The sequence below is a fragment of the Tachypleus tridentatus genome, chromosome 9 (genome assembly GCF_004210375.1).
Source record: "Tachypleus tridentatus isolate NWPU-2018 chromosome 9, ASM421037v1, whole genome shotgun sequence".
Taxonomy (NCBI): Eukaryota; Metazoa; Arthropoda; class Merostomata; order Xiphosura; family Limulidae; genus Tachypleus; species Tachypleus tridentatus.
In genome coordinates, this window is record NC_134833.1 from 124,627,292 (window position 1) to 124,640,092 (window position 12,801).

The window sequence follows — 12,801 nt, forward strand, 5'->3', positions numbered from 1 at the left end:
ATTATGGTACATTATTCTTTTATGCTATCGAATCGTATCCACTGAATGGTAGTTTCTGCGTTTTTATAACACTATTAAAAACAGTAATTTTTACAAATTTGTCTTTACTCTAAATTTCCCAGATAAAGAACGATACCATTTTGACCAGAAACACTGAACGTCGTACGTCACTACTGATGAAGTTTTTTCGCTTACTTGGTAACAATTCTTTCCAATAGTTTTATTCAGAACTTATGAGATGGTGCTAACGTTTTGATAATCCAATGTTATTATTACCTCATATTAAAACATTTGTTTAGTATTTTGACAAATTACTTTATTTTATCACAAAAACGACATTATGTACACAAAATAAACATATTAAACATAGATATAAGTTATGTTTTGGGACATACACTGTTTTAGTTAAATATCTTGGTAACAATTCTTTCTAAGATAAAAGTTATGTTTTGGGACATACACTGTTTTAGTTAAATATCTTGGTAACAATTCTTTCTAAGATAAAAGTTATGTTTTGGGACATACACTGTTTTAGTTAAATATCTTGGTAACAATTCTTTCTAGTAATAATGTGTGACGCACACAGATGTGCTATTGAGACACCGTAATATTTGTTTTTCAATTTCGCGGATAGCTGAACGAGGGCTTTCAGCGCTAGCCGTTCCTAATTTTGAAATGATATACTGGAGGTAAGACAGCTATTCAATACTATTTGTCGTAAATGTTTGAGCTCATCTTTAAAAAGAGTAGTATGATTTCTCAGTAAAAGCAAAGCTTTTTAATGCATTAAAAACCATGAAAGTTATGAAGAAGTATCGTATTATAACAATCTGCCTGAACAAAAATAAACATCTTTAAAATGTTAAGGAAACAATAAAAGAAAACTTTAAAACCCTTTTGTTCCATTACTTCTACAAAGATCTTTATTATCAGCTCCTTCTTCATCAGTAATTTTATCTCCAGGACAAGGTATACAGGCGTCAGCAGCAAATGATGTCATGTAAGTTCCTCCTGGACACGGCAGGCAGTGAGTTTGGGATCCGTTATCATAGTGTCCAGGAGGACATGGATCTAAAAGCGTTAAAAGTACATAGTTAAGCATTGATTTACCCACAGTGTTAATTTTATTGTTCTAACAACGTCTTTAGTATCAAAAAACGTATTTGTTTAACTAAAATTCCATATTTTTAAAAGTCTTTCATCTATTTGTGTTTAATGTGAACAGTTTAAAGTAATTGAGTATCATATATACTTACAACACCTGTTAACATCTCTTTGGTATCCACGAGTACAGTTGAGATTCTCGGCTGGAATATACACTGGAGAAAACAACAGAGAGTTAATATTTTTATTAGCACGTTTTGTGTCACCGTTGGAATTTTAAGGTTTTTCACAATGAGCACGACGCACTAGTTATAATATTAAGTATGACTCACTCTGTAAAATAACAACATAAATATTACTTTTCGTGAGAAAAATAAAACGTGTCAAAACAGTTTCTTAACAGTAGACTTTTGTTTCTTTATGTACTTCCTGATGGAGTTAACTAATGAAACTAATCACACAAACTTGGAAATTTATAAAATTACACACGATCTTGTTTTTATTGGTACATTTGATTTTTGTTGGTGTTTCCGTTGTAAAATTTTTATTTGTCACAGTTAAAATGTTTCTTAACAGTAGACTTTTGTTTCTTTATGTACTTCCTAATGGAGTTAACTGATGAAACTAATCACACAATCTTGGAAATTTATGAAATTACACACGATCTTTTTTTTATTGGTACATTTGATTTTTGTTGGTGTTTCCCTTGTAAAATTTTTATTTGTCACAGTTAAACTGTTGTCACTGTTTATGTTAATGTCAGTTATGAAAATACAGGTTATTTTGGGAATATTACGTTGGTAAAATGTATCAGTATATGATTGTGTCTTGCAAACAACAAAATATCAAACAATATCCTTATAATGCAGAAATTGGATGAAATGCATTCCGAGAAAATTTTTCATTTAAAGTTAATATAAAATCAAATACTTAATTTTTGTTTATCAAGATAAATAATATTGCGATCTAACATCTTTCACTGTAAATTTAAAGTATTGTTTATTCAAAATACGTTCTTAGAAAACTTCGTAGATATGATTTGTATCTTTACAGTTCATAAGATTTTGATTCAACATTCATAAGTTGAGTTCATTATATCAAAATAACTTTGGGGCCTCATTACTTCTCTCTACAGGTTTACCATAATCCATCTGGTCTCTGATCACATAGAAATCTATAATTACTACATCACTGACGTGACTGGTAAGTGTGTGTATGTACAATAACATGCATATCTATCTAATTACTCAGCGGTTAGAAGACTGAGATATTTTTTACGTACTGTCGCCTGGGACACTTCAGCGTTTTTTATCCTGACATTTGTGTTCGTACGACTTGTTGCACGTCTTTTTATGAATTGTTCATAAATTATTTTGGCGAACCAAAATTATTTTTTCGATGCTCTTAAATACAATAAATATCTTTGTTTCGAAAAATTTAAATTCTCATTTGAATATATTTTCATATTTGGGCATATAAAAATTTACATTGAAAAGGTCTGTTACAAACCTTTCCCAAAAGCAACCAATTTTCGATTACATCACACCATTTACGAAATGTTAAGCAATGTCATGAAGTTGTTCTGATAAATTCTGTTCTATCGTGACTTTATATCAGATTGAGTCACATTATATGCCAGGTTGCATATTCAATATTGTTTTGGCATGGCTTAATAATCCCTATAAACTATAAAGTATTTTTGCTATGAACATCAGTGGCAGCCTCTGACTAATACTGCATGTTTATTTCAGGAGTACCGATAAGATTACGGGTTCGTCTTTATCACTGCCCTGAAATAGCTCTTTTCAGGGCATCTTTAACATCAACTGATGGAATGTGATGCATTTTTCATAAGTATATTATAGCTGTCAATATCAACATCTTCAAATAATCTTTTGACCCACTTAGCACCTTGGAGTTGGGCAATATCAGCCATTACTGGAGTCCTGATTAGATGGATCAGTATATGGACGAACAAAGAGTGTAGTATTGATGGTAACATTTAAAGTAATTATATGTGGATATGTTTACCAATACTTATTCATACCACACTTCAACATCGACATTTCCTCTCATTAAAATTAAGAAAAACTGATTTCATGTTATCTCTAAAGTAATAATTCCTTGTAAGTACTTTTAACAATGTTGTAATAATCTATTTTACGCATTTATATTTCTGAGGAACCCACTTGAAGCTAATAAATATTGCAGACATTCTACAATGGGTAATTTAAAACTTTTTTATTACAGAATTCATATATAATTCGATGTTTCTAGGTTATAAAGCGATTAGGAAGGAGATTTGAGATAACGGTGACACAGAGAAACCTCAGTCAGCAACATGATACTCACCCAGTCAATAACCCCAAATACAATAAACAAAATACTTAAATTCTTGTAAAAATATAAAGCAAATACAATACTAATGTCATTTATAAAATATTTTATGGCAACTTTCACGTATTTTACGTCGGAGAAACAAGCCCAAAACTCAAAACAAGATTCATGTAACACAAAAAAAATAGGATCTCACGTTTTTAATTTAACACTGCAACTCAAATAAATATTCTTCAGGTAACATTTAAATACTAAACAGAGAATCCAACATCACTAGACGAAAAACAAATAATTCCTTGTAATACAAGAGCAAACACACATTAAACCAATATAAAAACACACTTTGATATCTGTATTAATAAGATTTAATAAATCTTGTTCGATGTATTATAGTTTGAAGATGATACTTTTAATTTAAAATATTTTATAATTTACAAAATATTCTGAGAGTACTAAGAGTAATGCAGATAGTATTAATAGGAAATTACACGAAGGTTGTTAAAAACTATCATATGAAAATATGACAGTTCAATTTTCATTATAATTAAATGACATAAAAGAAAACGTATCGTTTTATGAACGAAATCGATAAAAACACAGTTTAATTAACGTAGATGAGAGTATTTTAAAATTCCTATCTGGTGCAGTAACAACAGTTTGATCAGCAGAGACAAATCCATAAAGAAATTATTTACTCTTTAGGTGAACAAACGAATAATATGAATTATTTGACTCAACCAACTGAAAACCATGATTGGAAAAGTATTCAGATCATTGGTAAGTATCACTAATATATCAACACATATCAGAAAAAAACAAAATAAAATATATAAAACAAGAGCTGAGTTGTTGGTTTTCAATGACAAAATTCAGAATAACTGACAGTAGTTCGCTTTTACAGTGGAAAACAGTAGATCGGAGTTAGCTCAGTTAGTACAAGCACTGAATGTGACCGCAAATAGAAAGTTAAGTTCTTGCTTTCTCCTCCAAGTAAGCTATCAAATCTATTAAACAAAAGCGAAAGATCATCTCACACTTGCAGTTTGTGGTCCCTACACATAGTTATCAGATTTTCATTTATTACATGTGAACTGACATTAATACAGCTACAATTAGAGATACCTTGAAAATGTTTAAACAAATTGAAAAGAAATGCAGCTGTATACTGTAGCTGTATTAATATCAGTCCACGTGTAATTCATGAAAATCTGACAACTATATGTAGGGACCTTCAACTGTAAGTGTGATGTAATCTTTCGCTTTTGTCTAATATATTTGATAGCTAACTTGGAGTAGAAAACAAGAACTTAACTTTCTAATTAACTGTAGAGAATGAAAAGCTTTTCGAATGATCAAGCACACATAGTTTTTCTTATAACAAAACCACATCGGGCTATTTACTGTGTCCACCGAGGGCAATCGAACTCCTGATCTTAGCGTTGTAAATCCATTGACTTACCGCTGTCCCATGGGGAGACTATTTCATTAAAACAATAACTCCATGAACATAGTTATTTAATGTTAAGTGTTAACTGATTTTATCTGTTGTCAGTCCAAAACTGGTTGCTTATCAGTTCGATTATAAGACTATAATCGTAACGTTTTTTAATTAATGATTAAATGGTACAATAGATTATATTACACATTTTAAAGCTGTGAGTTTTTGTTTCTATTTTTCTCTGTAAATATGCACTCTACTTAAACTAAAGACATACTTATACGACTTGGATTTAAATCTATTCATAAAGAATATGAAAAAACAACGTATTTGCGAGTCATTGGAAAATATTGAACTGCAAGAAAAAGAGAATCAATTTAAAAGAAAACACCAGTTTTAACAAATGAAGTTTTAATTAAAATTCCTTTTAACCAAAGAAATTATTCAGTCACATTTATTCCAGTTTAAACATTAAATCATCGTGTAATATCATTGCTTCGCCAACTTAAACATTTTCTACCCATCCTGTACATATTTTACAACGCATAAAGAAAAAATATTTTTATTGCTATAGATGAGACCTACTAACGGGTTCTAGCATTAAAGTAATCATCTAAAACGAGATTTTCGCACACCACAGACTTAAAATCAGTAATGAGCAAATTGAGAAAAATGAGGCAGAAATATTTGCGAGCAAATGTGGCATTAAACATAATTATTAGGATTCACTAACATCTGCACTCTCCATCAAAACGTTTTACTATTAAAGAAACATCCGTTCACGGTAAGAACGAAAATATTTAATTTGTATACGTAAAAATAAATGTAGAGCTAAGTTGTTTATGTTTGTGTGTTTTTTTTCCTTTAGTAGGGCCAGCATGCTCGTCTTTTCAACCGTGGGGCGTTATAATGTGACGGTCAATCCCACTATTCGTTGGTAAAAGAGTAGCCCAAGAATTGGCGGTGGGTGGTGATGACTAGCTGCCTTCCCTCTAGTCTTACACTGCTAAATTAGGGACGGTTAGCACAGATAGCCCTCGAGTAGCTTTGTGCGAATTTCAAAAAACAAACTTCTTTTAGCAAAGCCACGTCGGGCTATCTGCTGAGCTCACCGAAGGAATTCGAACCTGTGATTTTAGCGTTGTAAATCCGTAGACTTACCTCTGTACTAGTGGGGAGCAGAGCTTAGCTAGCAAAAAAAGAAAGAGAATTGAACGGCGGTGGTATTAACAGTTTGAAACTACTATAGAGAAACTTTAAATAGATTGAAAGTGTAGTGATCAGTAGGATATCTTTACAGTTACAAAATTTTAACCAAATCTTTGAATTCTAAGGTTGATTTGTCAGAGAGTATCTTGTTTACTTTTAGCTTCGTTAACTACCAAGCTCTGTAAGAGAAAAATCAGGAATTCCATAGCTCTAACCAATGAATACAAATAAATATCACAAACATATAGTAAGATTGATAAAATATTGGTTATCGAATTTTTAATAAACTAATTTCAAATGCTTTACAAACGATAATTAATGACAGAATTAATTTTCTTTTTTCTTCCTATGAACATTCCGCTTGGTTGTTTACAAATAAGTAACACATAATATGAAATTTTTATTGTGAAATAATTAAGTTAAAAGTGATACTATTGTCATCATAATCTTACGTATACATGGGCAATATAAATAATTTTGTAGTCAATACACGTGTAGAAACGGGCATATTTACATAATGTCTGAATAAAACAACATATGAATCAAGATTTACATGTATTTATACTAAAGTTATACAAAGATGTTTAGAAGTACTTTTCGCGATTTGCGACTGAAATATATAAATCCCTTTCAAGTATCAGCCCCAAATATATTTCCCCCATCATGTTTTCGTTGTACACGCTCCCAAGTCACAAAAGCAAAGTTTGAAGACAATAGGCCTTTACCATTTACTTTAGGCATAAGCAATTAGGAAATAACATTTTGTCCCCAAGAACAAGAAACAGTAAAAATTTTGTTACATAGTGTAATCTTACATATACACAGGCAATTATTTTTATAATCAATACACATGGTGAAATATCAAACGAAAAGGTTATGGCTGAAAGAAATTTAAAAGCAAGATGGACGATTCAGATTTAGATGTTATTTCTGTTAAATTACTATCGTTTAATAAATAAAAATATGGTCTACAAAAAAACTTTGAATTTACCTCTGACATCATGTTTGTAATCACCTTCACGATTTTTGCATGTGTAAATTCCCGCGTCTTCAAATTGCACGTCGGTTAGCACTAATTTGCCACCGTATTTTATTTGCGTTCTCTCATTATTAATAACTAGTTCATTGCGATTTGAGTACCAAATAACTATTTCTTTTCTCCCTCTTTTATAAGCTGGGTTTGAACATATTAATGTAAGAGTAGAACCACGTTCAGTTTCGTAGACGAATTTAAAACCTGAAACAAGCAGGAAACTACCGAAAATATAAAATAATTGAGTGTAATTAGCCATTGAAATCTCTCTGCACTGTACGCTTTGTAAGTCACTTTCTGTATTGTTTCTAAGTGAAATATCAGTGTTACTATGCTTACAAAGTATTCTTGTTTGAATGACGTCATGAACTCAAGTAATATCGTTTGGTGGAAAAATTTTACTAACAATTATGATTGCTGATTGCAAAGTTTATTGTTTTCTGTTATTGGTTGAACTGAGATATTATAATCATGTTTATGTTATGCAGTACCAACTCAAGTAATTTAGATTTAACAAACAATAACAACACTTTCCTGAGATTTCAACTTGAAATTTAGTTGAAGCAAATAACATTTATACGAAGTTTTGCTTTGCAATTTCTTTTGACAATACAAGTCTTGTCGGTATTTATGATTTCAACCACAATAAGACTGCTAACAGATGTCTCATGATACATATAAATTATAATTGAGTAGTTATAAATGTATAAACATTGTAACCATATTTAAATTTTAAAAAAATCAGTTAAAGAATATTCACATATATAACTTATGTGACAAATACTGCATTCCATGGTGCTATATAGGGATTAATAACTACAATTAGCTATATCAAATATTCTGTTATTAAAACTAATAAGATTTCAATAGTTTGTTTTTGTTTTTGAATTTCGCACAAAGCTAGTGCGATATTTGTGCTAGTCGTCTCTAATTTAGCAGTGTAAGACTAGAGGAAAGGCAGCTTGTCGTCACCACCCACCGCCAACCCTTGGGCTACTCTTTTACCAACAAATAGTGGATTGACCGTCACATTATAACGCCCCCACGGCTGGGAGGGCGAGCATGTCTGGTGCGGCTGGGATTCAAACCAGCGACCCTCGGGTTACAAGTCGAACGCCTTAACACACTTGGCCATGCCGGGCCAAGATTTCAATAGATCTTTCGTCCTAAAACGGTAATATGTTCATTACACTGTTCATGGTTGCCAGGCAAAATACTATCATAGTTTTGTTGTGCTGTAACAATAAAGTTAATACCCTGGATCAAATAGGCCTAAGATTTATAATAACTATTATGTAAATTGCAAATGCTACTTTCCCCTTAGTCCCAGCATGGCCAGGTGGTTAAAATACTTGACTCATCATACGAAAGTCGCGGGTTCAAATCCACGTTATAATATGACGGTCGATCCTACTATTCATTGGTGAAAGAGTAACCCAAAAGTTGGCGGTAAGTGGTGATGAATAGCTGCCAGCCCTTTAGTTTTACATTGCTAAATTAGGGACGGATATCACAGATAGTTCTCGTGTAGCTTTACGCGAGATTCAAAAACAAACAAACCTATCTCTTTGTTGACGTTAAAATATACTTACTTCTAGATTTTTAAGTTGTTCATTTCTCAGTTAAACTGAAGAATAGCATGCAAAATTAACGTGTAAATCAATTACAAGGTAGTACATGAATGAAATTCTTTGCTAAATGTAATTTTTGTTACTGTGACACTTCGATTTTTGAAACGTAGATTTATATTTCTATAAATGTTCAATTTCATAAATATCTTCTGACATATTTCTCTTTGTCTTTGAAGTGTGTTCTTGGATATTAATGGAGGTCCACAGTGCAGCTTAACAGTATGGGATTCACTATAGTGGGACTTCACGTATAAGTCTTTGGGCCCTTTTTATTATGGTTGACATTTTAATAAATATTTCTAAAAGATGTCTACAAATTTGTGTCATTCGCTTATTCTAGATCTTTCTGGAAGCCTATACAATGCGCATGCACATTTATATGCTGTACAGTATAAATCTGAGCATCACTTGCTGTCAGCGACAGTTCAGTTTTTTCATGTTAAGGGGGGGGGTATATACTTTTTACAGAGATCCTTTTATTATGCGTGAGAAAAAGAATGTGTGATGATACCGAGCCAAAGAAAACACTCTGGTATGCATAATATTCGTATTGCAGGCGAAAGTTCAAGTGTAGACAAAGATGCTGCTGAAAAATTTCCTAATGAATTTATAGAAATTATTAAAAAGTACGGTACAAAGATAACCAAATATTAATGTTAATGAAACGGGTTTATTTTGGGAAAAATATGCCTTCTAGAACTTTCCTATCAGAAAATGAAAAAAACTCAGCCACGTTACAAGCGCTAAAAGATCGTTTGACACTTGTTAGGAAGAAATGGATCTGGCGACTTTAAATTAAAATCTATGCTTGTGTATCGTGCAGAGACCTCCCGAACATTTATCAGCTGTGCAAAGAAGACTCTCCCAGTTGGTTGGCGAACAAATAAAAAAACATGGGTCACGAAACCTTTGTTTCAAGACTGGTTAAAAAGTTATTTTTGTCCTGCAGTTGAACATTACTGCAAAAGAAAACAACCTGGACTTTAAAGCCATTCAACGGGACTTTGTGACTTTAATGAAAATGTCAAAATTCATCTTCTTCCACCCAATACATCTCTACTGCAATTAATGAATCACAGTGTCATTGTGACGTTTAAAGCTTATTATTTGAAGCGAACTTTTTCTCAAGCAATAAAGACTACAACTACAGAAGCTGCACTATCTTCGACTAAATTCTGGAAAAATTACATCATCAGAAGTGCAATCGAGAGTATCAACGATTCGAGAGTAACATGAGAGCAATATGGAAGCACGTTCTGCCTAATTGTGCAAGCGATTCCTGCGGCTTTAAGTCCTAAATTAGGGATGTTTCTGAAGACGTCGTCAAAATTGGACACAGTCTTGGATTTGAGTCTTTGGAAGTGGCTAATATTCGAGAGTGTACTTACACACATTCTCAAGCTCTCGATAATGATACGGTACTTAATTTATACCAAGATCGGGCACATCAGGTAGAAAAAAAGTCCAGAGTGTAACGAAGGTGCCAGTGAAGAGCGGGAAAAATAATTTCCCTTACATAAACTTCACAAAATGTTTATAGCAATGGAAACTGCTTCAGACTTAATTATGAATCATGATCCAGACATAGAGCACTGCATTAATGCCAGACGAGCGTTAAGTGCTTTTTATGTAAAGATAGTTGACATGGTTTTATAAAGTTAAAAGCAAATCATTGTTGCAATCTGTGATCGTACATGTTGATATTGATTCAATAGCTGGATAATATTTGTCATCTACAGTGCTAGATTTGTGTCTTTAAAACATCTAATAATTCTCAAATAACTATGTAATTTGGTTGAATAATATATGATTATATTTAGCAAGTGTAGTGTGTTTTCAAGTTTCTGTAAATGTCACATTTGGTTATCTAGATTAGCTGTTCAATATTAAGAAAATGAGTGGGGAAGAGCCTGATGTGGAAACAGGCCAAAGAATTTTAGCAGGTAAGTACCGAATAAGAATATAAATACTTCAGGACAAATATTGAAAAAGAAACATGTTTGTCATGTTGTAATGGTATAAGTTTTTCTTGTCGTTTTATGTATGTATTTAATAATTTTGATTTAATGTCATCATTTAAACTGTTTCTAAAGAAAAATGTGCTTTTGCCTGTTCCACAAAATGTTTTGTATGTGTATAAAATATGCTTAATGTTCTTAATTTATTCTTTGAATTATTTAGCAGAGGCATTTAAAATAATAAATGTGAAACAAGATCTCTCATTTCATTTATCACTTGTTGAAATATTATACCAGTTTTAGGGAATTTCACCCCTCAATTTGCCCCTGTCGAGGCTAAATCATGAGTGGTGAAATTCTCTGAAACTGGTATAACTCAAGTGACGAATGGTAAATCAAATCTTTGAAGAGACACTGTAGTTAAATGACATTTATAATTGTTTTGAGACTGAATGTTTTTTAAAATATCTAAAAAGATTTACAGCTAATAGGAGATTGTATTCAACAAACAGTTAATTTAGAGCCAATTTTATGATTGATTGGTCACTAATTATAGTTTGTCATTATCTCATTGAAAACGTCACCTGGCAGATATAAAAGACTGGTTAGTGTAGGTAGTGTTTGTTTATTTATTTTAAGGATTAACATTTGAAAAGTAAGAAAAATTTGGACATAAGAAAACCAGATTTTCCGTACAATTTACTTTTTAATTTCAACAGTGAACAACATTAAAAATTACCATTTCTGTGTATTCTTTCATTGTTTTAATTATTATTATTTCTGTCAGATTCAGAGTCTGAGTCGAGCACTTATGAAAGTGCTAAAGATATCAGATCAATATCAAGTGAAATTGATATTCAGATTGAGGAATCCACAGAGGTATTATTACATTGTTCAATAGTTAAAAAGAGTTTATGATTCTGTTTATTATTTATTACATGATGCATGTTTATTAGCACTTCTCCTGTTTTATCATTACAAAATAGTTACGTTGCTAACTTTTTTTACTTAAAAACATCAACAGATATTCAAATTTCTTGTATTTTAAAGTTCTAATGGTGTATGTAAAAAAAATCAAATCTTATAAACAGTTTTTAATGTACAACTGTCATGTGAATTAAGTAGTTCAATAATTGAGGTATTGAATGGTGGAATAAATGTGTCTTATATACACCTTAAGTTGGCTTGATTCTTTCCAGCATTTTATATTCATATATATATATAGAACACTAGTGTAATTTTGATATGATTATATTTTGTATATTTATTAAGAATATTTACTGTACCCTTTTGTGTATATAACATGTTTTTTATCAAGGGAATTGATATTACAGGTTTAATGTACATGATATAATTTTTTTATACCAATCACTGAAATTAAATGCTTTTTTTTCAAAATCATTAACTATTCTGTAATATTTAAAGAAAATTTTCTTTCAGAATTATTTTCTTGAGGGGAAGAATTGTATTTGGTGAATTCTGTGGAGCAGAACATTCATGTGCTAAAGACACACTATGTCTATAAACATTGTCTAGTTTTATATCTAAAGATCTTTTGTACAAGTATGTTTAAAATGGCCCTGTTTTAAGGGCCCCTTACTTTTTATTACAAAAGTTATCATTTAGAAATAAAACCCTTAAATTTGGAAATAATTTTTTCTTGGGTGAGGTTACTTTAGGGGAAGTTTCCCCATGTTCTGTGGTAAGAATACTTATTCATTTATGCATCTTGTGAGCTTTACATGTACAGAAATTACAAGCTGCCACTAGGATATTTCAGTAAATGTGTTCATATACTCTTTAGAAGTCTATTAATATTTTTTTTATAAATACAGATTCACTTTTGATAGATGAAAAAAAGATAGTGTATATGTACATATTGAATTATTTTTGTTATGAACAAGAAACAGAACATTTAGACAAACCAACAATACAATTCCAAAATTTTGTAATTCTAACTAGGTTTTTATTTCATCTAAACAAAACATTTAGACAAACCAATAATGATTTTTGTTTAGATGAAATAAAAACCTAGTTAGAATTACAAAATTTTGGAATTGTATTAACTAGGAACCTACTCTGTTTGATGAT

The 12,801-nt window shown here is 31.2% G+C and overlaps 2 protein-coding genes across 6 annotated transcripts in view; one reads left to right on the forward strand and one right to left on the reverse strand.

Moving 5' to 3' along the window:
* Positions 1-645: 645 nt before the first annotated feature.
* LOC143226275 (general transcription factor II-I repeat domain-containing protein 2-like) overlaps positions 646-12,801 on the reverse strand; it is a 93,111-nt gene continuing 80,955 nt past the window's right edge. Inside the window, exons 4-5 of the mRNA XM_076457028.1 lie at positions 1,257-1,319; positions 646-1,071 (exon numbers count right to left, since the gene is read on the reverse strand). Of these exons, the coding sequence (XP_076313143.1) occupies positions 887-1,071; positions 1,257-1,319 (248 nt within the window). The 3' untranslated portion in view covers positions 646-886. The remainder of the gene's footprint in view (positions 1,072-1,256; positions 1,320-12,801) is intronic.
* LOC143226273 (anoctamin-2-like) overlaps positions 9,547-12,801 on the forward strand; it is a 46,134-nt gene continuing 42,879 nt past the window's right edge. The window contains exon 1 of one of the 5 annotated variants that reach the window (XM_076457023.1): positions 9,547-10,695. In XM_076457023.1, coding sequence (XP_076313138.1) covers positions 10,647-10,695 — 49 coding nt within the window. In that variant the 5' untranslated portion in view covers positions 9,547-10,646. The remainder of the gene's footprint in view (positions 10,696-12,801) is intronic. The other 4 variants (XM_076457027.1, XM_076457024.1, XM_076457025.1 and 1 more) reach the window with 4 other exon arrangements.